The sequence below is a fragment of the Chiloscyllium plagiosum genome, unplaced genomic scaffold (genome assembly GCF_037043375.1).
Source record: "Chiloscyllium plagiosum isolate Xiang-an unplaced genomic scaffold, Cpla_swu_hap1 HiC_scaffold_29, whole genome shotgun sequence".
In the NCBI taxonomy this organism is placed as follows: Eukaryota; Metazoa; Chordata; class Chondrichthyes; order Orectolobiformes; family Hemiscylliidae; genus Chiloscyllium; species Chiloscyllium plagiosum.
The window spans coordinates 93845486-93869828 of record NW_028270167.1 but is presented as its reverse complement, the minus strand read 5'-3'; the positions used below and the strand labels follow the sequence as shown (position 1 = coordinate 93869828).

Here is a 24343-nt window from a genome sequence, read left to right as displayed (position 1 = left end):
GTCCGTGCTGTGCTGTAATTTTCTATGTGTTATGTTCATTATCACGGAGACTGGGTTTGCTTTTTGGGGTGACCTGTCAGATAATAGGACATGAATGGCATGGATCGAATAGTGAGTAGGAGACCTTTTTCCCAGGGTGGAGGAGTCAGTTACTTTGGGAAACGTGCGTAGCGGGCGTGCATTTTAAAAGAGGCAAGCATTTCACACAAAGTGATGAGTGCCGAGAGCGCTCTCTGAAAGAGTTGTTGGAAGCAGACACAATGGCAGTATTCAAGACATACCTGGTCGAAAACATGAATAGGAATGGAGGTTGAGGTCATGGTTCCTCTAAGTGAAGACAATTCATTGGTGACGGGCAATATGTGTCAACAGGCTTGTAGGGCCGATAGGCCTGTTGCTGTGCGATAACAGTCGTTACTCTTTGTTGTATTTTAGTCAATGACATCATGTTTCCTGACTTGCATAAATCTTCCAATTTTCTATTCTTCTCCTTTTTGTGAATTGCCCTACTTGCAGATTTCCATCAGCGAAAACAATTCCTGAACCGCAATGATATTGCCACTATTGTACCCATTATCACTGCAGTAACTATATTTAAAACGTTCAGATGGAATCAGTCAGATCCAAGTGAATGTCAGACTTTAATCTCATTTGCTTTCTGAGTAATTGTTCCTTCAGTGATCAAAGTAATTCCCTCCCTTTACTTCTTGATTCTGAATCTTTTTGTTTTGTTGTTTTTAACATGAAACTGGATATTTGTTCAAACTCCCTGCTACTTTCGTCTTTTCCATTATCCATGGGCAAATCTCACCATCGAAACAATCAATATTTCAGCTAGCTTCTTCCTTTAAATAAGTATTAAAGTCCTTGCTTTCACTTTAATTTTTTATTTGTCATTAACATTCAAATTCTTGTTCTCTTCATCAATATTTGTCATTTGTCAGTTCCTATTTTTTTAATCTCCTAATCGGTGTTTGCACAGACGATGATCAATTTCTTTAGACTAGACGGGAATTTGATATTTAGCCATAAATGGTACATTCTTCTCTTACAATCTACACCATTGAATAGTTCCTTGATAAGAATACCTAAATATTACCTTAACTGTATCCCACTGTTTATCCAGTCTCTTACCTCACCTTTTTTTCCATCTCCCACTGAGGTAAACGCTGTCATCACCTTCTTGTGCTTGATCTTCTTTCAGTTTCAGGCACGAGCTTGATATCCATGATTTTCTATTTTACATTGCATATGAAATTCCGGAAAGCTGTGACCACTTTTGTTGAACGAATCGTTTACTGGCTTATTACTGATGATCCTATCTCGTTTCATACATACCAGGACGAAAATAGCTTGTTCACCAGTTGATCCTATAACGTATTCTTCGAAAAACTCTTATAATTACACCCCATGAATACAACCACAAGGTTGTATTTGTCAATTTGTTTCATCCAATCAACGTGAAATTTAAAATTGTAATGACTTATTCGATACCTTTCTTACAAAATCCCACTATTCCTTGGTTTGTGCTCTCCATCTACGCTCTTAAGAAACACAGGAATAAGACCCACCAGTGACTTATTTTCCTTTCTCATGACCACACATAGTCATCCAGAGAACCATTTCTAACTATTTCACTGATATCCGATGGTTTTAAACATGAAACAATGCAGCAAAAAAACTAGCCCTTCGGACCACCATGGTTGCGCCTACCATGATGCTTTTCTAATTTAATCTCATCTGCTTTCTCATGTTCTGTGACCCTTCATATCCTGCCTGTTCATGTGTCTGTCTAAATTTCTCTTAACTTCGACATTGCATCTACTTCTAGCACCTCAACTGGCAGCATTTTCCAGGCATGTGCAAGCCTCTGTGTAAAAAAAAAACAGAAATGCTTGCCTCTCGTTTCAACTTTCCCTTTTCACATTGAAGCTTATCAAACGAGCTGGCCAAATTCCCTCTGCCTTGTTCGTTTACTTCTTAAACATGAAGGATTCTTGAAAACTCAGTTGAATGGTCCCTTCCGCGACCATTTTGGAACCACTCCTCTGAAACAACTTTCATGTCATACCCATTGTTCTGTGACTTTTTAAATCAACGTTTTAAAAATGCTGCACACATTCAATTTCGGAATTCTATCATTAATTCTATCTTTTTACTGAGGACATACGAGTTTTTTCAGTTTGATTTTTTTCCTGTATCTTTCCATTTTGATTGCATTGGTTCAATTTCTTCCATCCCATTCAACTCGCGATTTACATGTCGTCTTCAGTTTTTTTTTTGCATTGTCTAAAGAGACAGAAGATAACGATATAAAATATGTCCACCTGTTCTTTATTTCCTGTTGCTAATCCTACAGTTTTACCTTCTGAGGACTCATTGCTCAATGTCAGGTTGAATGCAATGTAATCATTACGACATGAGCTGTTGACTGATTAAACCTGTGGACCGTGAGTAAAATAACTTTCATCACAAGAAGGCAATTTATGGAAAAGTATGATTTCATTTTACCGTGTTCTTTCCAATAATTGGTTTTAAATTTGAAACGTCATTAAGTTGATCAATCTAGTGCTGGAAGATTCCAATCCACTGACGATGCCTCATGAAAGTGAATTACATTAAACTTTCAGCATTGGATGAATTGTTGGAATTTTATTGTTTGTATTATTTCTACAATTTATTTTGTTCCTTCTCAGAATAAGGAAACAGCTAACTTGAAAATTACCCACTCCCTGTCTAAAGCCCACTGGTTTTGCCTATTAGGTTGTCCATCATGAACTTGTGGCTCTTTCTGGGCAGTGTGGCGGTATCTATTCTGGCTGCAGCCTCAACATGCACATTTGATTCGAAATTGGATGAAGACTGGAAAAATTGGAAATCACAACATGGGAACCAGTACACCAAGGTAAAAGGAGAGTCTGTAATGTTAAACTCACTCAGAATAGGAATGGTCTGCACACAATTGGCAGAGATTGAGAATATGTAGCTGCAGTCAATGAGAGGTATCTGCTAAGTGAAGTGACATTGAGAAAATATTGATCTTGAAATTCAATGGGTATTCTCCAAGTTTCTAACTTCATTCGAGAACTGACCAAACACAAAGTGAATCAGCAGCGACTTGGTGTATCTTAATTTACTACGATCCCACTGCAGTCCTGTTGGATTTACTACAAAGACCACAAACCTGTCTCTAGAAGATTAAGATTCATTCTTGGTGTTGAAGAGGCAATTGTAAGTGGGCATTGGAGACAGAGTGATGGGAAAGCCGTCTGATCATCCCAAGCGGCCCATTCAATGAAGCATCTCTTTGCCGACACCGATTTTACTATGCTGGCAGCTTAAGGCAGGTCTCTCACACAACAGGTTAAGAAGGTATATACATGCACAGTAATTGCCCATGTATTGGCCTCGGTTTTTTTCGCAAGTACATGGCTAATTGAATTCCCTGCCTGCCACTGGCTTTACCTTACTTCAGACAGGGGCAGGTGGAAGTACAGAGAACATATCCATTGTCAACGTCATTCATGACGGTCGATTAAACCCTCCTCTTGTTCAGTTATTTTATTCTTAATTCACTTTCAGCATGAATCTCTCTGACTGGCAGCTCGACAGGTTTTGCTATGGGTGCGTTATTTGGAGTGGGGTGCGGAGAACCTGATTAATAATTTTCAGATCTGGGTGGGAGGATGGACCCTGACAGCAAAATGTTATTTCAGGTTTCACAAGCGGATTTTAATGCTTCTGTATAATTTTATAAATGAAAGATGCTGCAGCCTGATTATATTAATCTCTTTATTCAGGATGAGGCGAGTTACAGGAGAATGATATGGGAGGACAATATGAGATACATCGCACAACACAACATCGAACACTCATTGGGAAAACGCACATCTAAAGTGGGAATGAACAAATTTGGAGCTCTGGTGTGTACAGGATGTATCGTCTGGGATCTATTTGATGCTGGTCATTGTGAAATTGTTAAGCTCTATAATTGTGAAGTTATATTCAGCTACAGGAGCAGCAATTGGACATTTGGTCCTGCAAGCTGACTCACTCATTCAGTACACTCAATGACTGATCTCACTTTACTCCAAATTATTGATTCCTTCCTTCTCATTCCAGGTTTTCATAACCCGCAACTCCTCTGGAAATCAAAAACATCTCTCTCAAATTTGTATATATTCAATGACTCAAGTCTCCATTTCTCTCTGCGGAAGAGAACTCTAATGACTAACAATCCCCTGATTCGATCATTTCTGCTCACTTGCACGATCAGATACTGTACAACTAAATTGCATTAAACAACACTGGCTGGCTTGAGCTCCCTCTATGGACGGCAGTTACACTATGGATACACCGCTGTGTTGTTGAGTCTTCACAGATGCTGTCCATTATGACGTCTGGAAGCAGGAGTTGCATTCTGTACTGTGGAAGCTGCTCCCTTCGGTAACAATATTCTTCTTGAGTCTGCTGGATCTCTGGCTCCGCCCTACCTATCGCTGACTAAACTATCCCACAGCCGTTAAACTAACCTGCATTCCAAGCAAATTGAAGTACATGATCCTGTTCTCTGTATTATTGCTCCTCAGGACAGTTGGTCATTTCCCCTATTCTTGGCCTCTCAAAAAAATGTGACTAATGCCATCAGCATTACTCCAGCATTCCATGAATTGAAAATAAATTAATGGAATTGAATTGGATTGAATTGAACTGAGCTGAACTGAAATGAACTGAACTGAACTGAATTGAATTGAATTGAATTGAATCGAATTGAAATTAATGTGACGTGTACTGAGGCACAGTGAAAAGCTTTGACTTGCGAACAATACAGGCAGATCACAGAGTTAAGTCGCAGAGATAAGTAAATAATAGCGACAATGACGACGTCAGGCCTTGGTTCTGTACTCACCTTTCCCATCAATAAAATCATCCTCTCACCATTAGCCCTGTCAATCTCCCTCGAATCTTATTTGTTTCAGTCTGATCTGCACTCATTCTCCTGAACTTTATTGTGGGGTGGGCCCAGTCTGTCAAAATGTTTCTCTTATGATAACCCTCTTCTTCGTAGGAATAGTTTTAATTAACCTGCTTCAAATTTTCTTCCAAATATTCCTCCGTAACGAGTGAAATCAATGCTCATCACAGTGCCTTCTGTGTTTGTCCAATCGCAACAAGACTTCCCCTCTTTGATACTGTCTTTGCTCTGCATTAAAGACAAATATTTCTTTTGCCTCTTTAATAACTTGCTGGACGTTAATGTTAATAAGTGACCAAAGAGACAAAACTTTTTTTTTACCACAGGAAAGTCGATATATTGTGTGCACTTCAATTTTAAAAGACATGTCATGCAGTGCCACATCAGCTGTTGCTGAACAAAATAACAGCTTATGGTTTAGTGCGTAACATATTGGCATTGGTAGAGGATTTGTTCGCTGAAAAAGAAACAGAGAATGGGATGGTGGAAACTGAAGACAGAAATAATCCTATTTTTCTTCTGGGATGGAGGGGAACAAATGCACCAAAGATTGTCTAGCGAGTAAAGACTAATCAGGTTGGGACTTTACTGAATGGGGTTTATAAGAATGACAGTTGATCCCTTTGAAATTTATATGTTCTTACTGGGTTTGACAGGGTGAGTGCACAGATGATGTTGACGCGAATGAGAGAGGTTCGGAATTGTCATCATCGAATCACAATAACAGCGTTTTGAAATCGAGATGTGGAGGAATTCCTTCTCTCTGAGGCCTGAATGTCTTTGCAGGAAGATAGGATAGTGAAGAAAGCGTTTGTTTTGCTCCCCTATATTTGTCATGTTATTGAATACAGGTGTTGGGATGTCATGTAGTTGTTTTGAGGACATTGTTTAGGCCACTGTTGGTGTATTGCGTGCAAGTCTGGTGTCAATCCACTCGGAAAGATGTTGTGAAACTTGAAAGGATTCAGAAAAGATTTACAAGTATTTTGGCTGGACTGGAGGATTTGAGCGATAGGGAGAGGCTGAACAAGTTGAAGTTGTGTTCTCTGCAGCGTAAGAGGGTAAGGAGTGACCTTATGCACGTTTGCAAAATTATGAGGTGCATGCATAGGATAATTAGACAAAGTAGTTATTTTCCCTGGGATCGGGAATCCAGAACTAGAGGGCAGAGGTTGAGGGTGAGAGGGAAATGATATAAAAGAGACATAAGGGGCAACCTTTTCACACAGTGGGTGGTACGTGGATGGATCAAGCTTCCAGACCATGTGGTGGAGGCTGGCACATTTGCAACATTTGAAGGGCATTTGCAAAGTGTATATGAATAGGAAGGGTTTGGAGTGATACGGGTTGGGTGCTGGCAGGTGTGACTTGATTGGGTTGGGATATCTGGTCAGCATGGACAGGTTGGACCTAAGCGTCTATTTCCATACTGTACATCTCTATGACACTAGGCCTCTCTGTATGCCTAATCTGAGAGAGATTCTTAAGCGGTAGGGGAATCAAGGGTTACACTGAAAATGAAGCAACGGGAACATGGGAAATTTTGGGTCAATCATAATGGAATGATGGAGCAAGGTGGAGGGGGCCATAGTCTACTCATGTTGCTATTTCCTGTGTTCTTATGGGTGAGGAAACAATTGCGCAAACTGAATAAGACAGCCTGTCAGCGGCATTGAGAGGAGTCCTTAGGTAAGGATAAACACCCCAGTGGGTGGTGACACCAATGAACATGCAGTACAGGTGGAGAGCCTGGAAAATGGAATGGAATATTTGCAGATAGCAGGGTGTGAGGAGACGTAGTTCAACGTAACTGTGGGAGTCAGTAGATGGTCTAGCCCTTAAATGGAAACATTAACATCAAGAAAGGAAAGGAAGATTTTCAGAGATTCAAGTTGAAGTTGGGACAAGGGTGGAAATTCGAAGTAAAATTGATTACTATTTCTAATTCTGGGTGAGAGTAGGAAGCAACAATCAATGGACCAGAGATAGAACTTTGACAGGGGTCAGAGTCGGACTGGAACAAGGCGTACTCCATAAAGCCTGCAAAAAGGCAGCCGCAACTCGGACTTTTGCATGTACCTAGGGCCCAGCTTATTACTCAGAGGATGGTACATATTCAATCCCCTTTCAAACCGACATGTACCCCTCCCTACCCATCAAAAAGAGACACCAGATGATTCAATACCAGTCTGCAATCTCAGTTTGATATGCAGACATCCACAGTTCCGGATGATAAGTTATGTGATGATGGATAGCATCAAATCTGGTCCTTCTTGAACCATTCCAATCCAGTATCTTCATGAAAATAAACAATCTGAGTTTCGCATCTAAATCTAATGGTCCAAGGGCCATGAGGCCAACTCAAGTCCAACGTGTTATCCGGAAATCAGGTCCGGCCGGTGATGAAATTTGAAATCCTCCTGATTGGGAAGGTTAATCCCAAACCACCAATAAATCCCACCAATCTGAGGTGACTTAACCTATCCTTCCATGATGAAATTGACACGTCAGGTTTTAATGATCAGAGACGACTATCGAACTGTTTCTTGCAAAATGAAACATATATAAAGCCCCTGCCATTTTGGTAATTGAACGATCGAACAGAGATATTTGAGCTGCTCGAAGTTTCTCACACTGCTTTATATTGGATTGGGACGAAATGGATGGCCACTTATTTGCCTGCTACTCATTTATTCAGTCAAAGATTAAACACGAGGAGCGAGTGCCCTCATTGCTTTCCCCGCACTTCATGCTAAAGTCAGCGAATATGTAGAATGTAGCTCTCTTACGTTATTGACACTTCTCCTACATAATCACCACTAAAAGTCAATCATTTCACCAATGTGTTTGAATTTTCAGACCAATGAAGAGTTCAATAAGCTCATGAATGGACTTCTCCGAATCGAAGCTGTCAACATGACTGAAATTGAAACTGATGAAAGAGATGAAAGTAGTGAATCTGAAGAAAGTCACATTGAATTGAGAACTGCAACTGTTGACTGGCGTAGAGAAGGATTAGTTACTCCAGTGAAAAACCAGGTAAAAATCAGAAAAAGCTCTCAAGTTTATTAAATGTAGACATTAACTTCTCAACAGGATTGGACGTTATGATCAGCTTGTAGGAATTGTTAGGAAAGACTACGTTTCAGTAGATCATTTTTAATCTAAATTGCTTCTCCTGCTTTCTTGTTGCATTTGTTTCCTGGTATTGGTATGGTCAGGCAAGGGAGCATGGTATATGTATCAATTGTAATGTTCGTGCTTTTACTCATAATATCTAGAGAATGTTTACTTCAAAATCAAATTCAATGGTTAGATTAAATTGTAAAATTGAAGTCTACAGGTACAATTCCGATGTAAATTGGCACAACTCAACAATGTTAATGTTGCAAGCTGCAGTGCCAAGCTTCCTTGTGATACCATGTCCAGTGTTATTCAAAGAATATTCGATCATATGCTCGACACACCAACTTTTTAAACCACATTCACAGTTCACTTCTGTAGGGCCTTGTACCTCTCTCAATCATTCTTTCAAACTGGACAAGGCTGATCGACAGGTGAGCAGAGCCTGCTGGTAAGTATATGAAGTATTGTGTATAAATAATAGTTGTAAAAGATCGGATTATACTGTAATTCACTAAATGTCAGTTGCATTGAATGTTTGGGAGGGATACCGCCACGAGGCTCAGTGAGATTTCTCACTATCGTTATCATAGCCATCTGATTAGCTACGTCAATGCAGCTATAACATCCCGCATATCCGCTCCGAGTCTAATCTTCCCACATATTCTTCCCGGAACAATTCAATAGATTCCTGATTAGCGCCCGATATCCTGGGAGCTGAGCCATCATGAAAAAGCTGCTGTGAACCCACATGAGCACGAGCATGGTAACCTTGCCTTGCTCAGATAGGAATACTTTCGAACATGCCAGAGAATGGTACAGAAAAACAACCAACATTGCCATAAAAATGCTATGAGTCAGAATCGCTGTGACCACCCACCGTCCCCCTCCGACACACTCTATCCCAGCCCCAGCACCCCCTCCTACCCAGATTCATGCTGTTACTGACGTCTTCCTCATCTTCAAAACCAACATCACATCGGCTTTGCCACTTCACTTCCTCGGAATACCTCCCGCATGCACCAACACCAACAGCCATGCAAAACTTAAATCTCTCACTCAATCCTTCCCTTTCTGTCCTTCCAGGAGATGAGAGAACACTGGAGGGCAGAAAGGTCTTGGATTGGTGGAGAGGTGTCTGACACCAGAAAACATGATACACTCACATTCCACTGAGCGAGTAAATACCACTCATCACTCCTTTGTTAGCGCTCTGTCAGTCTCATTAATTCTTCAGTGTGTCTTTGCATTGGCCCCAGAAACTTCTGTCTCTCGTGTTCTGTCGGTTCCGTCAGCATCTACTCTCGCTCCGCAGGGAAAGAAGACACCTCCTCGTTCTCTGAGCATGAAAGTATTGCGGCCTCAGAGGAAATATCAGTCAGGCTGCGTCCAGCACACACCCTCAGCTCCCTGGGAATGTGAGCTATTGAGGGTGTGGGAGCACTATTTGGTAAGCCCCTCACTGTGTCATTTCCCACAGCACTCGGAGGGCTGCCAGCGACCCGGTACGGGCAGAAGAGACCGTGGTGTCGGCAAACATCGACATTTACCAGGGAACAGCAGATGCAGCAGACAGAGATGTACACTTGAAAGACGACAGGGATGCAGATACACTGTGGGGACCCAGATATCCCAATCAATGAATCATCTAACCTCCAAGGACAGTTTGGCAGTTGCCATGGAGAAGCACACCCAGCACCCTCAGCGTCTGCTGGCCATGGCCACAAAGCTGTACCCCATCGCCCACTGCTCCACAGGCCTGTAGTCGAGGTGCCACTTTCTAATCACAAGTAATAGGGACAGTGCCCTGCTGGAGGAGGAAGCACACACAGGTCACTCCGAAGACCCAGACTCAAGATATCATAGAAGTGGCTGAGCCTCCACCTGCAAACTGCCGCCCAGTCCTGCTCAGCATTGTCAGAGCTCCCTCACCCCCACCAGACAGAAATGCTGCGAGGCTGACTGAACAAACCACTGCAGGGCTAACAGGCAGCAACAAGGAGTCCGATCCTTCCTGCCCAACACAGTAACCGGTATTCATTAAATCTGAGACAATGAAGGAAAGGGAGGTTTAGTGGCAAGCGTGACAAACCTCGTACGTTATTTGATCCTTTTCGATAAGTGGTATCAGCTTGACCTTCCACTTGGCTGTTTCTCTCTCGGTGGAGAGAAGGCTTAATATAACTGCAGCACCATGATGCCGAACGACATGGTTACATAGGATCAATAGGTGGACTGAGAGCCTGGTGTCGCATGTGGAAGGAAGAGGAACAAGGTTTGCCGAGATAAGGCTGTGCTGCTAACACCGTCACACCTCATCCAACACCTTTATGGAATCCCTTCCCATCCAAGATTCATTTTATTCACCATTGCATATAGTGTTACCACCCATCCTCGCTCACAACTGCAATCTCCCAGACTTCTCAACGCACAGCCCTCAGAGGTGAAGAATTGCAAACTCTTCTTCCTGTGACAACAGTTCCCAATCCCCGAACGGTCACTTTGTAGCCAAAGGACTGTTGAAACCAAGTCTCTGGATTGCATACGCAAAGACAACTCCCCACCGCACCCCCGCTCCCCCCCCCCCCCCCCCCGCCCCCGCACCAGACTATGGTCGATCCCTGGACTGTGGACCAGAAAATGCCAGATGCCAAAGTTCATGGGCAAGGCCCATACAACAGGAGCCTGTGCATCTTGCCCTGAGATGCTATTTGGTCTGATCGAACACCATGGTCGTTTATAACCAATCGGAAACAGCGTTCATCCTGTCCCTCTCTGAGAGCCATGCCATGTTCCCTCGATAGCCAATGCATTTTGTGAATTTGTCAAGAGGGGAAATTGAATAATGAGACAAGTTTTGCGAGTAAGGAGACTTTACATCATCAAATAATCCTCTTCCATGTCAATGCTTCAAGTTGTTAGTCACTGCTGTAGAAATAAGATCAGTCCTCCTGGGAATAACCCTAAGGACGCTGCTTGGCCCAAACACTGTCCCCGCCAGGCACTAAGCTCCAGTGTGGACCAGCTAGCGGAAAATTCTCCGGCATCTTCAAACTCTCTCTTTTACAAGCTGAAGTCCCAACCTGCTTCAAGAAGTCCACCATCATCTTCGTAAGTGAGGAAACAAAACTCATGCATTGTTCCTTAATGACGACCGACCAGTGGCCTGAGCACAATAATCATGAAGTGCTTCGAGAAGCTGGTGAGGGTCCACATCAACTCCATTCTCCCAGCCTGCCTATATCACTTAACATTTGCCTTTTAAAGTAACAGGTCCACAGTGGATGAAATATCTCTCGCCCTGCACCCCTTGAACATCTGGACAAGGACACTTTTGTCAGACTCCTGCTCATTGACTACACCTCTGCCTTCAACACTCTTATCCTCTCTACATTGAACTCAAAACCCTGTGACATTGGTCATGATTTTATCCTCTTCAACTGGATCCGCAGCTGTCTGTCCCACAGATACCAATCATTGAAGATAGGCAACTGCACCTTCTCCCGAATAACCTTCACCACTTGCGTCCCCCAAATAATGAGTGTTCAACCAGTTACTGTACTCCCTTTACACCCACGAATCCCGAACGAACACGATCTATACATTCACTGACGACAGCACTGTAACAGGAGGGAAATTTGACAACGATGAATGAAAAGACAGAAGGGAGATAGAGAGATCATTGACGTGGTGCAATGAGAATAGCTTCTCTCTCTCTCTCAATTTTGGTAAAATTAAATAGCACATAATTGACATCAGATGGAAAGGAGAACAACACGCTTCAATCTACATCAATGGGAATGAGGTTGAGAGAATGGAAAATGTCAAATTTCCTAGACTGACCATAATGGACAATCTTTCCGGGAAATACCATGTGTTTGTGCCGTTGGAAAATATACAACAACGCCTCTTCTTCCTCAGAGAGCTCAGGAATTTTGGCATGTGCATACGGACCCTCACTAACTTCGACAGTTGCACCTTTGAGCGCATACTGTCTGGGTCCAGAAGGCCATGTATGGCAACTGCGAAGCTCAGGATCATAACAAACTACGAAAGGTTGTGTGCGCAGCCCAGGCCATTATGGAATCGAATACTCTATTAATGAACTCCACTTACACATCTCGCTGCCACGAAATTGCAGGCAACATCACCAAGGACCTAACTCACCCGCGTAATGTACTCCTTACATGCATTCCGTCAGGTAGAAGACACTGAAGCTTGAACACATCCACCAGCAGGTGCAGGAACAGCTTTTCCCCAGCTGTTATTAGACGGTTATGAGACTCTGTTGTTCAAATCATACTGATCTTGCTGACATTGAATTTGCCTTGTGCCCACTCTCTGCAATGTACCATTTTCCAAGTCTTTTTTGATCTCTTCATCCTCGCATACTTCATCCTCGCATCCTCGTGCCTATATTGCTCATAAACAAAGGGTTTCATTGTTGTTCGCGACACGTGACAATAAATAAATCAAATCAAATCCGAACCTAGGCACACCGATATTCACAGATTCTGTGTAATTCTGAGAAACTTGAACAAACATTTAGACTAAGAACATTAGTGTGAGACTGTGTTCCATATGAATGTAGATGCAAACTGGATATCGTTTATAGATCAATTTGATTTAATGTGGTTATGTTTCTGTCAACACTAGGGTCAATGTCATTCTGACTGGGCTTTCAGTGCAACTGGTGCCATAGAAGGACAGTGGGCAAAAAGGCATGGAAAACTGGTTTCTCTCAGTGAACAGAATCTGATTGATTGTAGAACCGGACCTATTATTTGCTCTGGTTCAAACGCATTGACAGCCTTTCATCAAGTGATTCAACTTCAAGGCATCAACTCTGCTGAAACTTACCCTTACATAGGAAAGGTAAATTCCCAATACTTCTCGTAAGGTTGTGATGGAGTCGGGATTCAATCTCATTTCGTTTTATTTTATTTCTTCTCTCCTGTCTGCATTCGCTTGTAAGTTTTCTTGGGTTTTTAATTTAATTACCTCTTGGTGAAGAGCAGCGAAATCTGTGAGTGTGTCGAGCAGCATGGACTCACAACGGAGATAGCCGAGAGAGTTTAGGTTCCTTTTGGCTCCTGACCTGACGCTAATTCATGGCTGCTCAGGCGGTGATGAGTCTAGGTCCCTGGCAGTGTGCATATCCAGTACAGTTTCGTGCAGGCAGCAGATGAGCTCTGTTTTTGTTCATGACAATATCTGTATCTATCATAGATTCACAAAATTAGCTGTGGAGGTGAGTTTGGGATTTTGGCAGCTTGAGCATCCAGCACAGATTCATGGAGGTAGGGTACAAGTGGGTCAGTTTTCTGTCAGTGCCTGTATCCAGCAGAGGTTCTTGGAGGCAAAGCGGAGGTGAGTTTTGTTTCCTATCAGTATATGTATCCAGCTCTGATGCATGGAGGTAGAAATGGTGAGTTTGGTTTCCTGTCATTACTGCATCCATCATAGATTAATTGAGGCAGAGTGAAGATGAGCTTGGGTTCTGTCAGTATCGCTATCCAGCGCAGATTCATGGAGAGAGGGGAAAGGTTTTTTTCGGGTTCCTGTCATGATCTGTATCAAGCACAGATTCATGGAGATTGGGAGAAGGTGAGTTTGGGTTCCTGTCAGTGCACGTCGCCATCACAGATTCATGGAGACAGCAATGGAGCTTCGGCCCAGTACAAGATCCGGCAGGAACTGCAGTGACTGCATGAGTAAGCGATATTTAAAGCAGCCTCGTGGTAACAACAGAATCGTGTTTGGACCAATGTCATGCCCAGCAGCATCAGTGGCATCTACTTTGCTGAAGTCCATCAAGACCTCTTTGTGACCAAGGCATCAGCGGAGTCAAGATGCTACCAAAGATTGGGCGACATTCATTCCGACGGTGAGAGAGAACGGGACACATGCCTGACCAGCATGTTCATGATGGAGCACTTAGCAAGGACTATATAATCTTACAGCACTCCCAATCATCTCAACCTTATCTTGGAATGCTCTCCTACATCTTGACACAACACCTCGTACCCTCAGACAATCGGTCTGAGGAGTTAAGAGTACTTCCATTTCTGTGAATTAATGTTCACCATTCCCACAGTTCAAAGATGTGGTGTTTAGGGGATTGTCTATGTTAAGCTAACCATAGTGCGCACGGAATTATAGGTTAGGTATGCAAGCCATGGAAGACGCAGGATTACTAGGAAAAGGTAGGGCCGAATGGGCACTTTCTACACTCTGAGGATTCTCTGATACTGTGAGTTAGTTTGTGGATGTGACGTTCAGCTGAATCAACGGAACATTCAGCATGTTCTGTCCTTCAGACGGGTACGTGCACCATCCACGAGAACAGTTAACGTACTAACACTGCGAAGGACAGATCTGAAGAGTCAGGAATAAAGATAATTATTTTAGTCTGTCTGCTTCTCCCATATGCCCCATCGGGCTGGTCAGTCACTCTAATATAAGTTGCAATTTTACATGAAAAGGAACAACTTACGTTTGGAGTGTGAGCTATAAGAAGTTATAAACGTTTGATGAGAAATCTTCGAATTATGTGCTCAAGTCATTGGTAGGTCTGTGTGTAAATATGGTCCTTTGTTAAGAGAGGTGTTTACTCTTTAGGAATGTAATTTACCTTGCAACTTGCTGGGTTGACATTTGGCATATTGTGTGTAATTAAGAAACTTGGCTTGAATCTATACTCAGGAGACTTTTTTGCGTAAGTGGCTTTACGGTTGATGTTGTTCCTCCAGAAGCCGTTGTTGTCTTTCTACACGTCACAAGTGCCCCGAGTATTGGATTTGATTGGGATCAGCCTCTTGCTTGCAAATCCCAGCTCTTTGTCTCAGTGCCACACAGTTTCAGCTTGTTCTTCAGTTCATTCTTCAAATCCTTACCCCAGCTCTTCCACACGCTCATGTCTGGACTTATTGTAGATGACTTGTGCGTTATTATCCAGGACAGCTGTTGCTTTTGTTTTGGGTTTGTGTCAACATTATTTACTTGTTCCTGTGGTAATCTGAGGCCACGCAGAGTTTAAGTTCATTGTCTGCCCATCCACTCTGCTCTCCAAAATCCAGCGTTTCATTGGCCAAATAGACAACTGAATGAAAGAAACACTCTCTTCATGTGACAGGCGTACGTGATCTGGTGACTGGGCATCACTCTAAACTAAACCTATTCTCTGGCTATGTTTTATGGAGGTGATGGCCTCTCACTCACTGGCTGGCGAGTCAACATGAACAGAGTCTCCTCTTTTCATGAAGCCCCAGTGTACGTATTGTCACTCGGGCATGAAGCTGGACAAGAGAAGGGCTCTGCACAAATGATAGCCCCAAGGAGTGGTCATTACCAGCCAGAGGCCAGTGGCCCTGCTCAACAGGAATGCAGTAACATTCAGTACAACAACACTCTGAGGGCTGGTATTGAGCTTGGGTAACAGACCAACAGTAAGTGATTGAGTGAGGAGGGGAGGTGACGATCACAACACAGCTTTGTGTCGGGGTGTGTTTGGCTCGGGTGGGGTGTGGTGCAGTAAGGTCACATATCAGCAGGTGTATTCTTCCTCAACTGGTACTTGATATTTCCCGACCCCTAAATCTACAAACAACGCTGAACACATTTGCATATCGTTGTCCTCTCCTCTCATGTTGAGCACCTTCCTCATCCCTGAATGAATTATATTGGCATTGGGATCAGAACTGCTCAGTATTATAAATTGCCAATTTGGCAGCCTCAGTTTGGAGTCCAGCATGAATACTCGGCTTGTGATTCATTAAACCTTTAGTCCCTAATTTACAGTCCACAGTTGGGGAAACGAAATGATCTCAAGAGTTACAGTGTGAATGACACCCCTTTCCATCATGAAAATCTGGAGTGAATGGGAATTGGAAGAAAAGGTTCCTTTAGTTGTCATTATATCGAGCATACTGGAAGGTGTTTGCAGTTATTTGATATCTTTCTGCTCAGGACATGTCGATCGGAGTTCCTCAGTGTAGCCTTCTTGGTACAGCCATCTTCAGCTGCTTCGTCACTGGCCTTCTATCCAAAAGGTACACAGAGGGAAAATCTACACGATTGTCAGCACCATTTGAATTCATCACATTTTGATGAAATCTGTGTCCAATGCGGCAAAGTGTGGACAATATCTCCACTTGCGAAGATAAATGACAAATAACATTCTCACCAGACAAGTGCCAGACAATGACATAATCCAACATGGGAGAGAATTTAACCATTACTGAATCGCACACTATCAACATCTCTGAAGCCTTTCCATCAACTAAACAAAAGCCAAGGATATGGTGAAATACTTGCACTTCCCTGGATGACTGCAGCTCCGACAACAAAGAAAGAAACAGTTATTTTATTGGTTGTCTGCTATAGACATTGGACAGATTGGGCAGTAGATCTTGGAAACGAGCAGATATAACAGAATTGCTGATAAGGGTGATTTGAAATTCCCCAATATTAATTGGAACATCCGTGGTGCAGATTATCTGGATGGAAATGATTTTGTTAGGTGTTTCCAGGAAGTATTCCTGACGCAAGAAGTAGATATGCCGACTGGGGAGGCCATATTGGATTTGGTGCGAGGCAATTCGCAGGCCAGGTGTCAGATATGTCGGTGGCAGAGCATTTTGGTGACAGAGAGCATAAATGCCTCAAATTTGCGGTCGTCAGGGAGAGGAATAGGAACTGACTGGATGAGAGGGATATTTTTCTGGGGACGGGATGTTTTACTGCTCTTAGACAGGACCTGTGGAGTGTAAATTAAGAATAATTGCTTTACGGAAATGCACAACAGAAATGTGGAGCATCTTTTTGCTGTTTTGAATAACTTTGTCCCAATGAGACCGGTGTGGAATTGGAAAGGAAAGGAGCCCTGGATGATAAGAGCAGAAGAGCGGGATCTGGCGCAAATTTTGAAGATTCCAGGGTCGAAAGGAAAGAACTCAAACATGGATTGAGGAAAGCTGGTTGGGGCACGAAAAAGCCTTGGCGAAAGGATTTGGAAAAATCCAAATGTTTTGCTCGCGTACATTAGGAATAAGAGAATGATCTGAGAGAGCGTAAGCTGGATCCAAGCCAGTGGATAAACTTCAACACTGAGCGTGGCGAGATAGAGAAGGAGCAAAATGAGTTTTTTGCTATTGTATTCATGAGAGAGAGGGAGCTTGATGTTAGAGAGAATACTGGGGAAGAGCTTAATAGGCTTGAGCAGATTCATATTAAGAATGTGGATATGGTGGAAATTCTGGAAAGCATGAGTATTATTCAATCTCGAGGGCCGGATCAGATATATTCACATTTCCTACGAGAAGTTAGGAATGAGATTGCTGCACCTCTGGCAATAATCTTTGAATCCAACCTCTCCATGGTAGTTCTTCATGTTTGGAGGGAGGCATATATTGTACTTCTCTTCAGGGAAGTAAATAGGGAAAAAAACCTGGAAATTATTGTCTCGGTTGGTTTACGTCTGTGGTCAGCAAGGTACTGAAAAATGTTCGCAGATATAGGATTTTGGATTGTTTGGATAAATATTTGTGATTAAGGGTTGTTGTTTTTTTTATAATTGGGTTGGATAAAGAAGTGGAAAGTCACTAGAGACGTTTACCCAGGAAAAAGGCTGTCAGGAGAGGTCATTTGTTTATGGTCACTGGAGAAAGTAAAGGGAAGATATCAAAGGTTGGTTATTTCCGCAAAGAGTTTTTGATGCGTGGACTGCACTGCTAGCTTTGGTCGTAAAGTTAGAGACATTAAGAAGATTTATGCGGCTGCTGGTCAAGCACATGCACGGCAGCAATTTGAGAGGTGTGTATTTAGGTTGATCTTAGATTAAGATAAATGTTTGGCACAACATTGAGGTCCGAAGGGCCTGCACTGTGCTGCACTGTTCAATGTTCTATGTTTGACACTGAGTAGATTTGACACCATCCAGGACATTCACTACATTTGTCTGGCATCAAATCCACAAATATTAATTCCCTCCAATATCATCACAAAGTGATAGCAGTCTATACAATCCACGAGCTACAGTTGTGAAGTTGACCGATGGACTGTAGACAGAACCTTCCAAACCGAAGACCACTTCTGCTAAGGACCGTAGTAGGTACAGTTAACACCACTCCCTGAAACATCCCCTCAAATCACTCACCATTCCTGCTCAGAAATTTATTGTCATTCCATCACCGACTTTGGGTCAAACGCCTTGAACTCCCTCTCGGATAGAATAGTACCGATCAAAATTTCTGCAAATGTTCTGGAAGGCAGCTGATCACACCTTCTCCAAGCCAAGTTTGAATGAACGCTGGCACAGAATGCCACAACTACATTTTAATCAATTTTGGAATTAAATCTTGGTGTTTGTGGCAATTCCTCCTGCTACACACACACACACACCCATTTCGATATCACTCCCAGTATCAATCTCACCCCAGAGTTAGCGTCATGTTCTGCCCTGTGTCCTGAAACTGAAGTAACTGCAACATTGGTGAGAAGTAATTGAAAATTATTGACCATTAGAGAGTAGCAAAGTCACCACATTTATAATTTTCCAATTTTCGTTTAAACACGGGCATCGAGACCATACTTTAGACAATCAATATACTATATCGTTTCCAACATGCAAGAATTTACAGAAAGGCCGAGGGGTGCAGGTGTATAATTCCTTGGAAGTGGAGCCGAGTATAGATAGGATGGTGAAGGAGGAATTTGGCACAGTTACCTTTATTGTTCAAAACATTGGTACAGGTATTGGGACGTCATATAGCAGCTGTACAGGACATTTGCGAGGCTAATTTTTTAAAACTGCACACACGTTTGGTTGCTCTGTTAAAGGGAGGATGTTGTTAACTTTCACAAGGTGCAGAAAATATTGACAAGGATGTTGCTGGGATTGGGTTTCAGTTATCGGGAGAGACTGAATAGGCTGGGGCTTTTCTCCAAGCGGAGGAACAGATGCTGAGGGGTGACATTATCAAGGTTTATAAAATCATGAAATACATGAAGCGGGGAAGAGCAAAATGTTTTAGCCATGGGATCAGAGTCCAAACCTGGAGAGCAGAGCCTTAAGATGAATGGGGAAATATTTGAATAGGTATTGAGACTAATACGAATTAGCTGTAATCCAATGACTCTAATGGTGTAATTATTGACGGTTTGGGAAACGTTTATCTGCATGTGAAGAATTTAATTCACTAATGTATGATCACAAGTTTCAGATGAGTCGACCGAAAACTGAGAAGAAGAAGCTCAACTCGTTCTCATGTAGTTTCGGTATGAGCTAACGAGATGGTGAGCCTGATAGGGATATTGAGTTGTCACGACAAAGTACTTTTTTTTTCTCACATTTCAAGTCATTTGTAATACCATTGCTTCGTCTCAGTGTAGAATGTTTCGAATTCATTGAGCAATAAATATTAAGTTTGAGTCAAGAAAACCCTAAAAATGATCTGAGTTGTAACTGTCTCGCGCCGAGGATCATGTATGTATGGAATGACCTGCCTGAAGAAGTGGTGGAGGTTGGTACAATTACAAAATTATAAAGGTATGGCGATGGGTATATGGATTGGAAATGTTCAGGGCCAAGTGGTCGAAAATGGGACGACAATACGTCAGGATATGTGACCGGCGTGGACGAGTTGGAACAGACGGTTTGTTTCGTGCGAAGTCGCGCAAAATGTGCCTTTTTCTAAACAAATAGTGAACAAATATCGCACAGGTTTGGGAACATAAATTGGCAGCCAAAGTCGGAATGCAGAAAAGTATCAAGCAAAGAAAATATAGTTTTGTTATGAGCTTAATGAGTATTCATTTTGAACATTTTATTTAAAATATAGCATGGACGCTACTGCAAATTTCAGCCAGATAAAATTGCTGCTAAAATCACTAACCACAAATGGGTTTCGGGAGGCGAGGCAGCATTGGAACAAGCAGTGAGAGAGATAGGACCGATGTCTGTTGTGATTAATGCAAGTCTGAAATCCTTTCAACATTATAAAGGAGGTAAGTCGCAGAGCACTGGACGATGTCTTTGAATCAGATTATCGACTGTTCAAGAAAAGGTATTAGAAATCATACATCTACAGACATATTTACTGTCACTATTTTGGTATTAATATTACTGCAAAGTTCACCATGGACCATGACCCTTACCCTTGTTCCTGCCTACACTCCCCCCGTGTTACATGCCGTCCAGCTCTGTCAGATATCATCGAGTTAAAGCTAGACCATGCTACAAGTTGAGCTCATGAATGGTAATGAGAAATGGACCTGCTCCCATTCAGAGTAATGCAAATAGCTAAAAACGTTGTGCTATAGCTAAGAGAACTGATAGTGAGGTGTAACTGTCCTGATGTGCTGCTGAGTGCCTTCACAAGTCAGCGTTTTATGAATTGTAAACTGAAGACGCTACACTCACTGTATCTGGATTAAGAGGAAGGGCGAGACCTTCGACTTGAAATCTCTTCGCGTCCTGCTGAGAGTCCTTCACTCTCTGCTCCACCTCTTCTCTCAGCAGCTGTTTCTATTTTGTTCTTGATCTCCTCTCGTGTGGCAACGCGATATGACTTGCAAAGACGGTGGTCTGAACAGGGAGGTGGACGCCTGCACAGCTTCCTTGTGATGATGACACAGGTCGTCTCCATGTGCAGGACTATTCCCTATTGACTTCATCAACATTTCAAATCACAAATCACTTCTACTCTACAACTCACAATTGGAGACAAACTGGAAAATACTGATTGCAGAGTGGAGCTGCTTCATCACTCCAGGTGTAGGATTTTGTAAGTTAACAGAATCTGTTAACACACATGGCAGCAAACAGATGTTTCACACGGTCAGATACCATGGTCAGTGTGTTCTGCAAATGTCTGGTAAATTATTTCTACATCGAAAGTAATCTCAGCAAGATACTATGTCAATCATCGATATACAAACAACATCAAAAATAACACAAAATGGAAGAATGTAATCAAGGTCGGACCTTCAATTGGAAAACAGAAAGTCTGTGATTGGGTGGAACAAGGACATTAAATAAGAAAATGGATGGTGGTCCAGTGCCAGCAGGAATGGAATGGAGACAATTGAAGAAAGTAAAGAAATGCATGCAGTAAGTTTCAGGGCCTGAGGGAGTGTCATTTAAAAAAAAGACCTCGGGGCCCGCGTGCACAGTTCCATGATTTTGGAGTCACACGGAGACAGGGTAGTGAAAGCAGCATTCGTCAGTGCATTGAGTATATGCTTTGGGATGTCATGTTCCAGTTGCACAGAACATTGGTAAGGCCAGTTTTAGAAATTTATGTTAAAGTCAGAACTTTCTGCGATAAGAAAGATTTTGTTAAATTTGAAAGGATCCAGAAAATATTTACAAGGACTTAGCAAGGGTTGAAGTATTTGAGGGTTTGAGTGAAGCTGCATTGAGTCCAGCTTAGAGTTTTGCTGGAGAAGCACAGCAGGTCAGGCAGCATTTGAAGAGGACGAAAATCAAGTTTTGGGCAAAAGTCCTTCCTGATAAAGTCGATTTTCCTGCTCCTCAGATGCTGCCTGACCTGCTGTGCATTTCCAGCATAAGTCTAATCTGGACTCTGATCTCCAGCATCTGCAGTCCTCACTTTCGCCCGAGGCTGAGAAGGCTGCAGCCTTGTTCGCTGGTACGACAGAGACTGAAGGGTGAGTTTGTGTAGGCTCATAAACAATAATGGGTATGGGACGAATAAAGAGAAGGAGAGTCCAAAACTAGAGACCATACGTTTAAGGTGAGAAGGGAAAGATGTAAAAGTTATCTGAGGAGCAATGTTTTCATACAGAACATGGTACGTGTATGGAATGAAATACCAGAGGAAGTGGTGGAGAGTGATACAAATACAACATTAGAAAGGCATCTGGATGGGTACATGAACAGGAATGGTTTACAGGGATATTGGCCAAGTGTTGGAAAATAGGACTAGATTAGTTGAGGATATGTGCTCAGCATGGACGATTTCGATCGAAGGATCAAGCATTTCTCCGCTATAAAACTCTATGACTCTGAAGAATGTGCCGAGAGGAAGTGAGAATGGGAGAGGCGATGTCATTGGGAAACATTGATTAAAGTCAACAGATGTAATGGTGCGGAGTGAGGACGATCAATTTGAAGACAGTTAGTAAAAACAGACATGTCAGTGTTCATTAATCAAAGCTGAATTAAGACGAATTAATTATTTCACAGATAAACCATTTAATATGTGTCTCCTTACAGGAGTTTACTATGATGAAAATTGCAATGGATATGTAACCGATGAAGTGCTGGTGGTTGGTTTTGGAATTGAGGATGGAATGAACTATTGGCTGGTTAAAAACAGGTCCGTACTCTATGAAGTAATAAACACCTGATCATAGACGGAGAAGGGACAGTGACATGGAATGAATTTTCTGTCTCTGTGCTGCAAACTGTGTGTCTGTTCAGCGAGCACGTAACACTGTGTTTATCTGGAAGTGAATGCTTAATGGTTGTGCTGTCTGAGATGATATTAAAAAAACGTCTGAGGCAGGTATCCCATTACCAAGTAACGCTGCACTTACAAGTGAACAGTTCGTGACTGAAGGATTGCTTCATACAGAGGTAGGCATCAGAGTGTCATTATCCCTGAATCACAACCATTTTTTAAACTTACCAGTACAAATTACAAACATACGGTTAAAATTTACAGCTATACACAACAAAAGACAATTTACTGGGGAAATGGGCGGCAAAATCAGATCCCAAACACAACTGTACAACCTGTTCACTCCCCTCACACTCTCCCTCAGCCCAGCCCCTCCCTCACTCTCCCCTCCCACACCCTCAATAATCTTCATGTACTGCTGATGTCCAACAATAAAGTAAAGGCTGCCAGCAATCATTTTCAGAGCTTGTTTGTTCCAAAGGAACGTATTTGTCTTTGTGTCGAATTAATTGTTTTGTCTGCAATGAAATATATTGTCAAACCACGTTGTAGACAAATGCACAGAAAACTTGAAGAGTCTGTGTTTTTTGACACCAGCACAGTTACTGAATAAATACAATGGGGTTGTTGAGGACAATAAGGCTTAATTGAACAGAGTCTAAGCAGAAAAACTCCCGGAAACAGGTTAAGCTGGCCAGACTGTAGACTGGGAGTGTCCCGATGAGATTCAGTTCAGACAAATGCGAATATGTAATTTCATCTATTGATTGGTACTGAACAGAAAAACTGGTAAACGGATTATTTTAAGTATGGCAAAGCAATACTGGTGGTAAATCGTCAATCACAAAAAGAGGTCACACACAGATGTGTGAAATAGACGAATACTAGTTTATTTCTGACGATATCATGGGCAGGAGAAATTTCTAGGAATGGTACAGCATGGACACACTGCACAGATAATTCCAGGTTTTTCTATCCCGTGTTGTAGATACAAATAGTGTGCATAGTGTTACATCCGTGTTCCAGTCGAGCATTGTTAATTCCAAGACAATATGAATTAAATTGTATTGAATGGAAAAATAAATGTAATTGTAACAGGGGTGTCCGTTCCTCGTCTAGTGCAGGTGCTCATCTCCAGTATCCTCGTTTCAATGCTTATGCAGGGTGGTGTGCAATCTTCAGTCGAATCACGTGTCACTCAGTCTAGGTAGGCTTTGTAAGTTCAGTACTTGAGGAGACTGGGGATGTCCTTGCATCACTTCGATAGAGATGATGCTATTGTGAGCGAGGAATACAGTTGTCAGATCATCTAAGGAGTGTATTCATTGAATCTGGAAGCTGTTTAGAAAATGGCTTGTTTTGCTGTTTTGTTACTTAGCTGATTGTGGTCAAGTTGAGGCATTTTGCGTATGTTGTGTTTAAGGAGAAAGTGAGGTCTGCAGATGCTGGAGATCAAAGTTGAAACTTGATTGCTGGAACAGCACAGCAGGTCAGGCAGCATCCAGGGAACAGGAGATTCGACGTTTCGGGCACAGGCCCTTCTTCAGGAATAGTTGATAACCTACATGGCTTCTGCAAACAAGTAGTGGGCAGGCAGAGTAGTTTTTTTTTTCTCTGACAATTCCTCCTTTTTTGTTATTGTCTGATAACTGGGTTTGAGGTGAAGGATGTGCGTCGCAAGAACCAGGGGGTTATCTGACGCGGTCGGGCTAGCATCAGTTGGGTAGTATTTGGAGTCCCAGTCCAAAGCTACCCATTCCGTGTCAGTTGCAAAGTTATTGTTCGAGTGGACCTTCATTGATCATGGTAAGGGGACGGG

At 42.5% G+C, this 24343-nt stretch overlaps 1 protein-coding gene across 1 annotated transcript; it reads left to right on the top strand.

Moving 5' to 3' along the window:
• The first annotated feature begins 2773 nt into the window (after positions 1 to 2773).
• On the top strand, positions 2774 to 22471 carry LOC148142447 (procathepsin L-like). The gene is made up of 6 exons (XM_087976583.1): positions 2774 to 2905; positions 3801 to 3923; positions 7835 to 8014; positions 12755 to 12973; positions 19939 to 20104; positions 22338 to 22471. Exons 1-6 carry the CDS (start codon positions 2774 to 2776, stop codon positions 22469 to 22471), a joined length of 954 nt encoding a protein of 317 aa, XP_087832709.1.
• Positions 22472 to 24343: the final 1872 nt, after the last annotated feature.

Excerpts from the sequence above, each read along its gene's own strand:
- LOC148142447 (XM_087976583.1), top strand. The coding sequence starts at position 2,774 with ATGAACTTGTGGCTCTTTCTGGGCAGTGTGGCGGTATCTATTCTGGCT. Across the intron at positions 8,015-12,754 it reads TTACTCCAGTGAAAAACCAG|GGTCAATGTCATTCTGACTG; the intron begins GTAAAAATCAGA and ends TGTCAACACTAG. Across the intron at positions 12,974-19,938 it reads CTTACCCTTACATAGGAAAG|CATGGACGCTACTGCAAATT; the intron begins GTAAATTCCCAA and ends TTTAAAATATAG.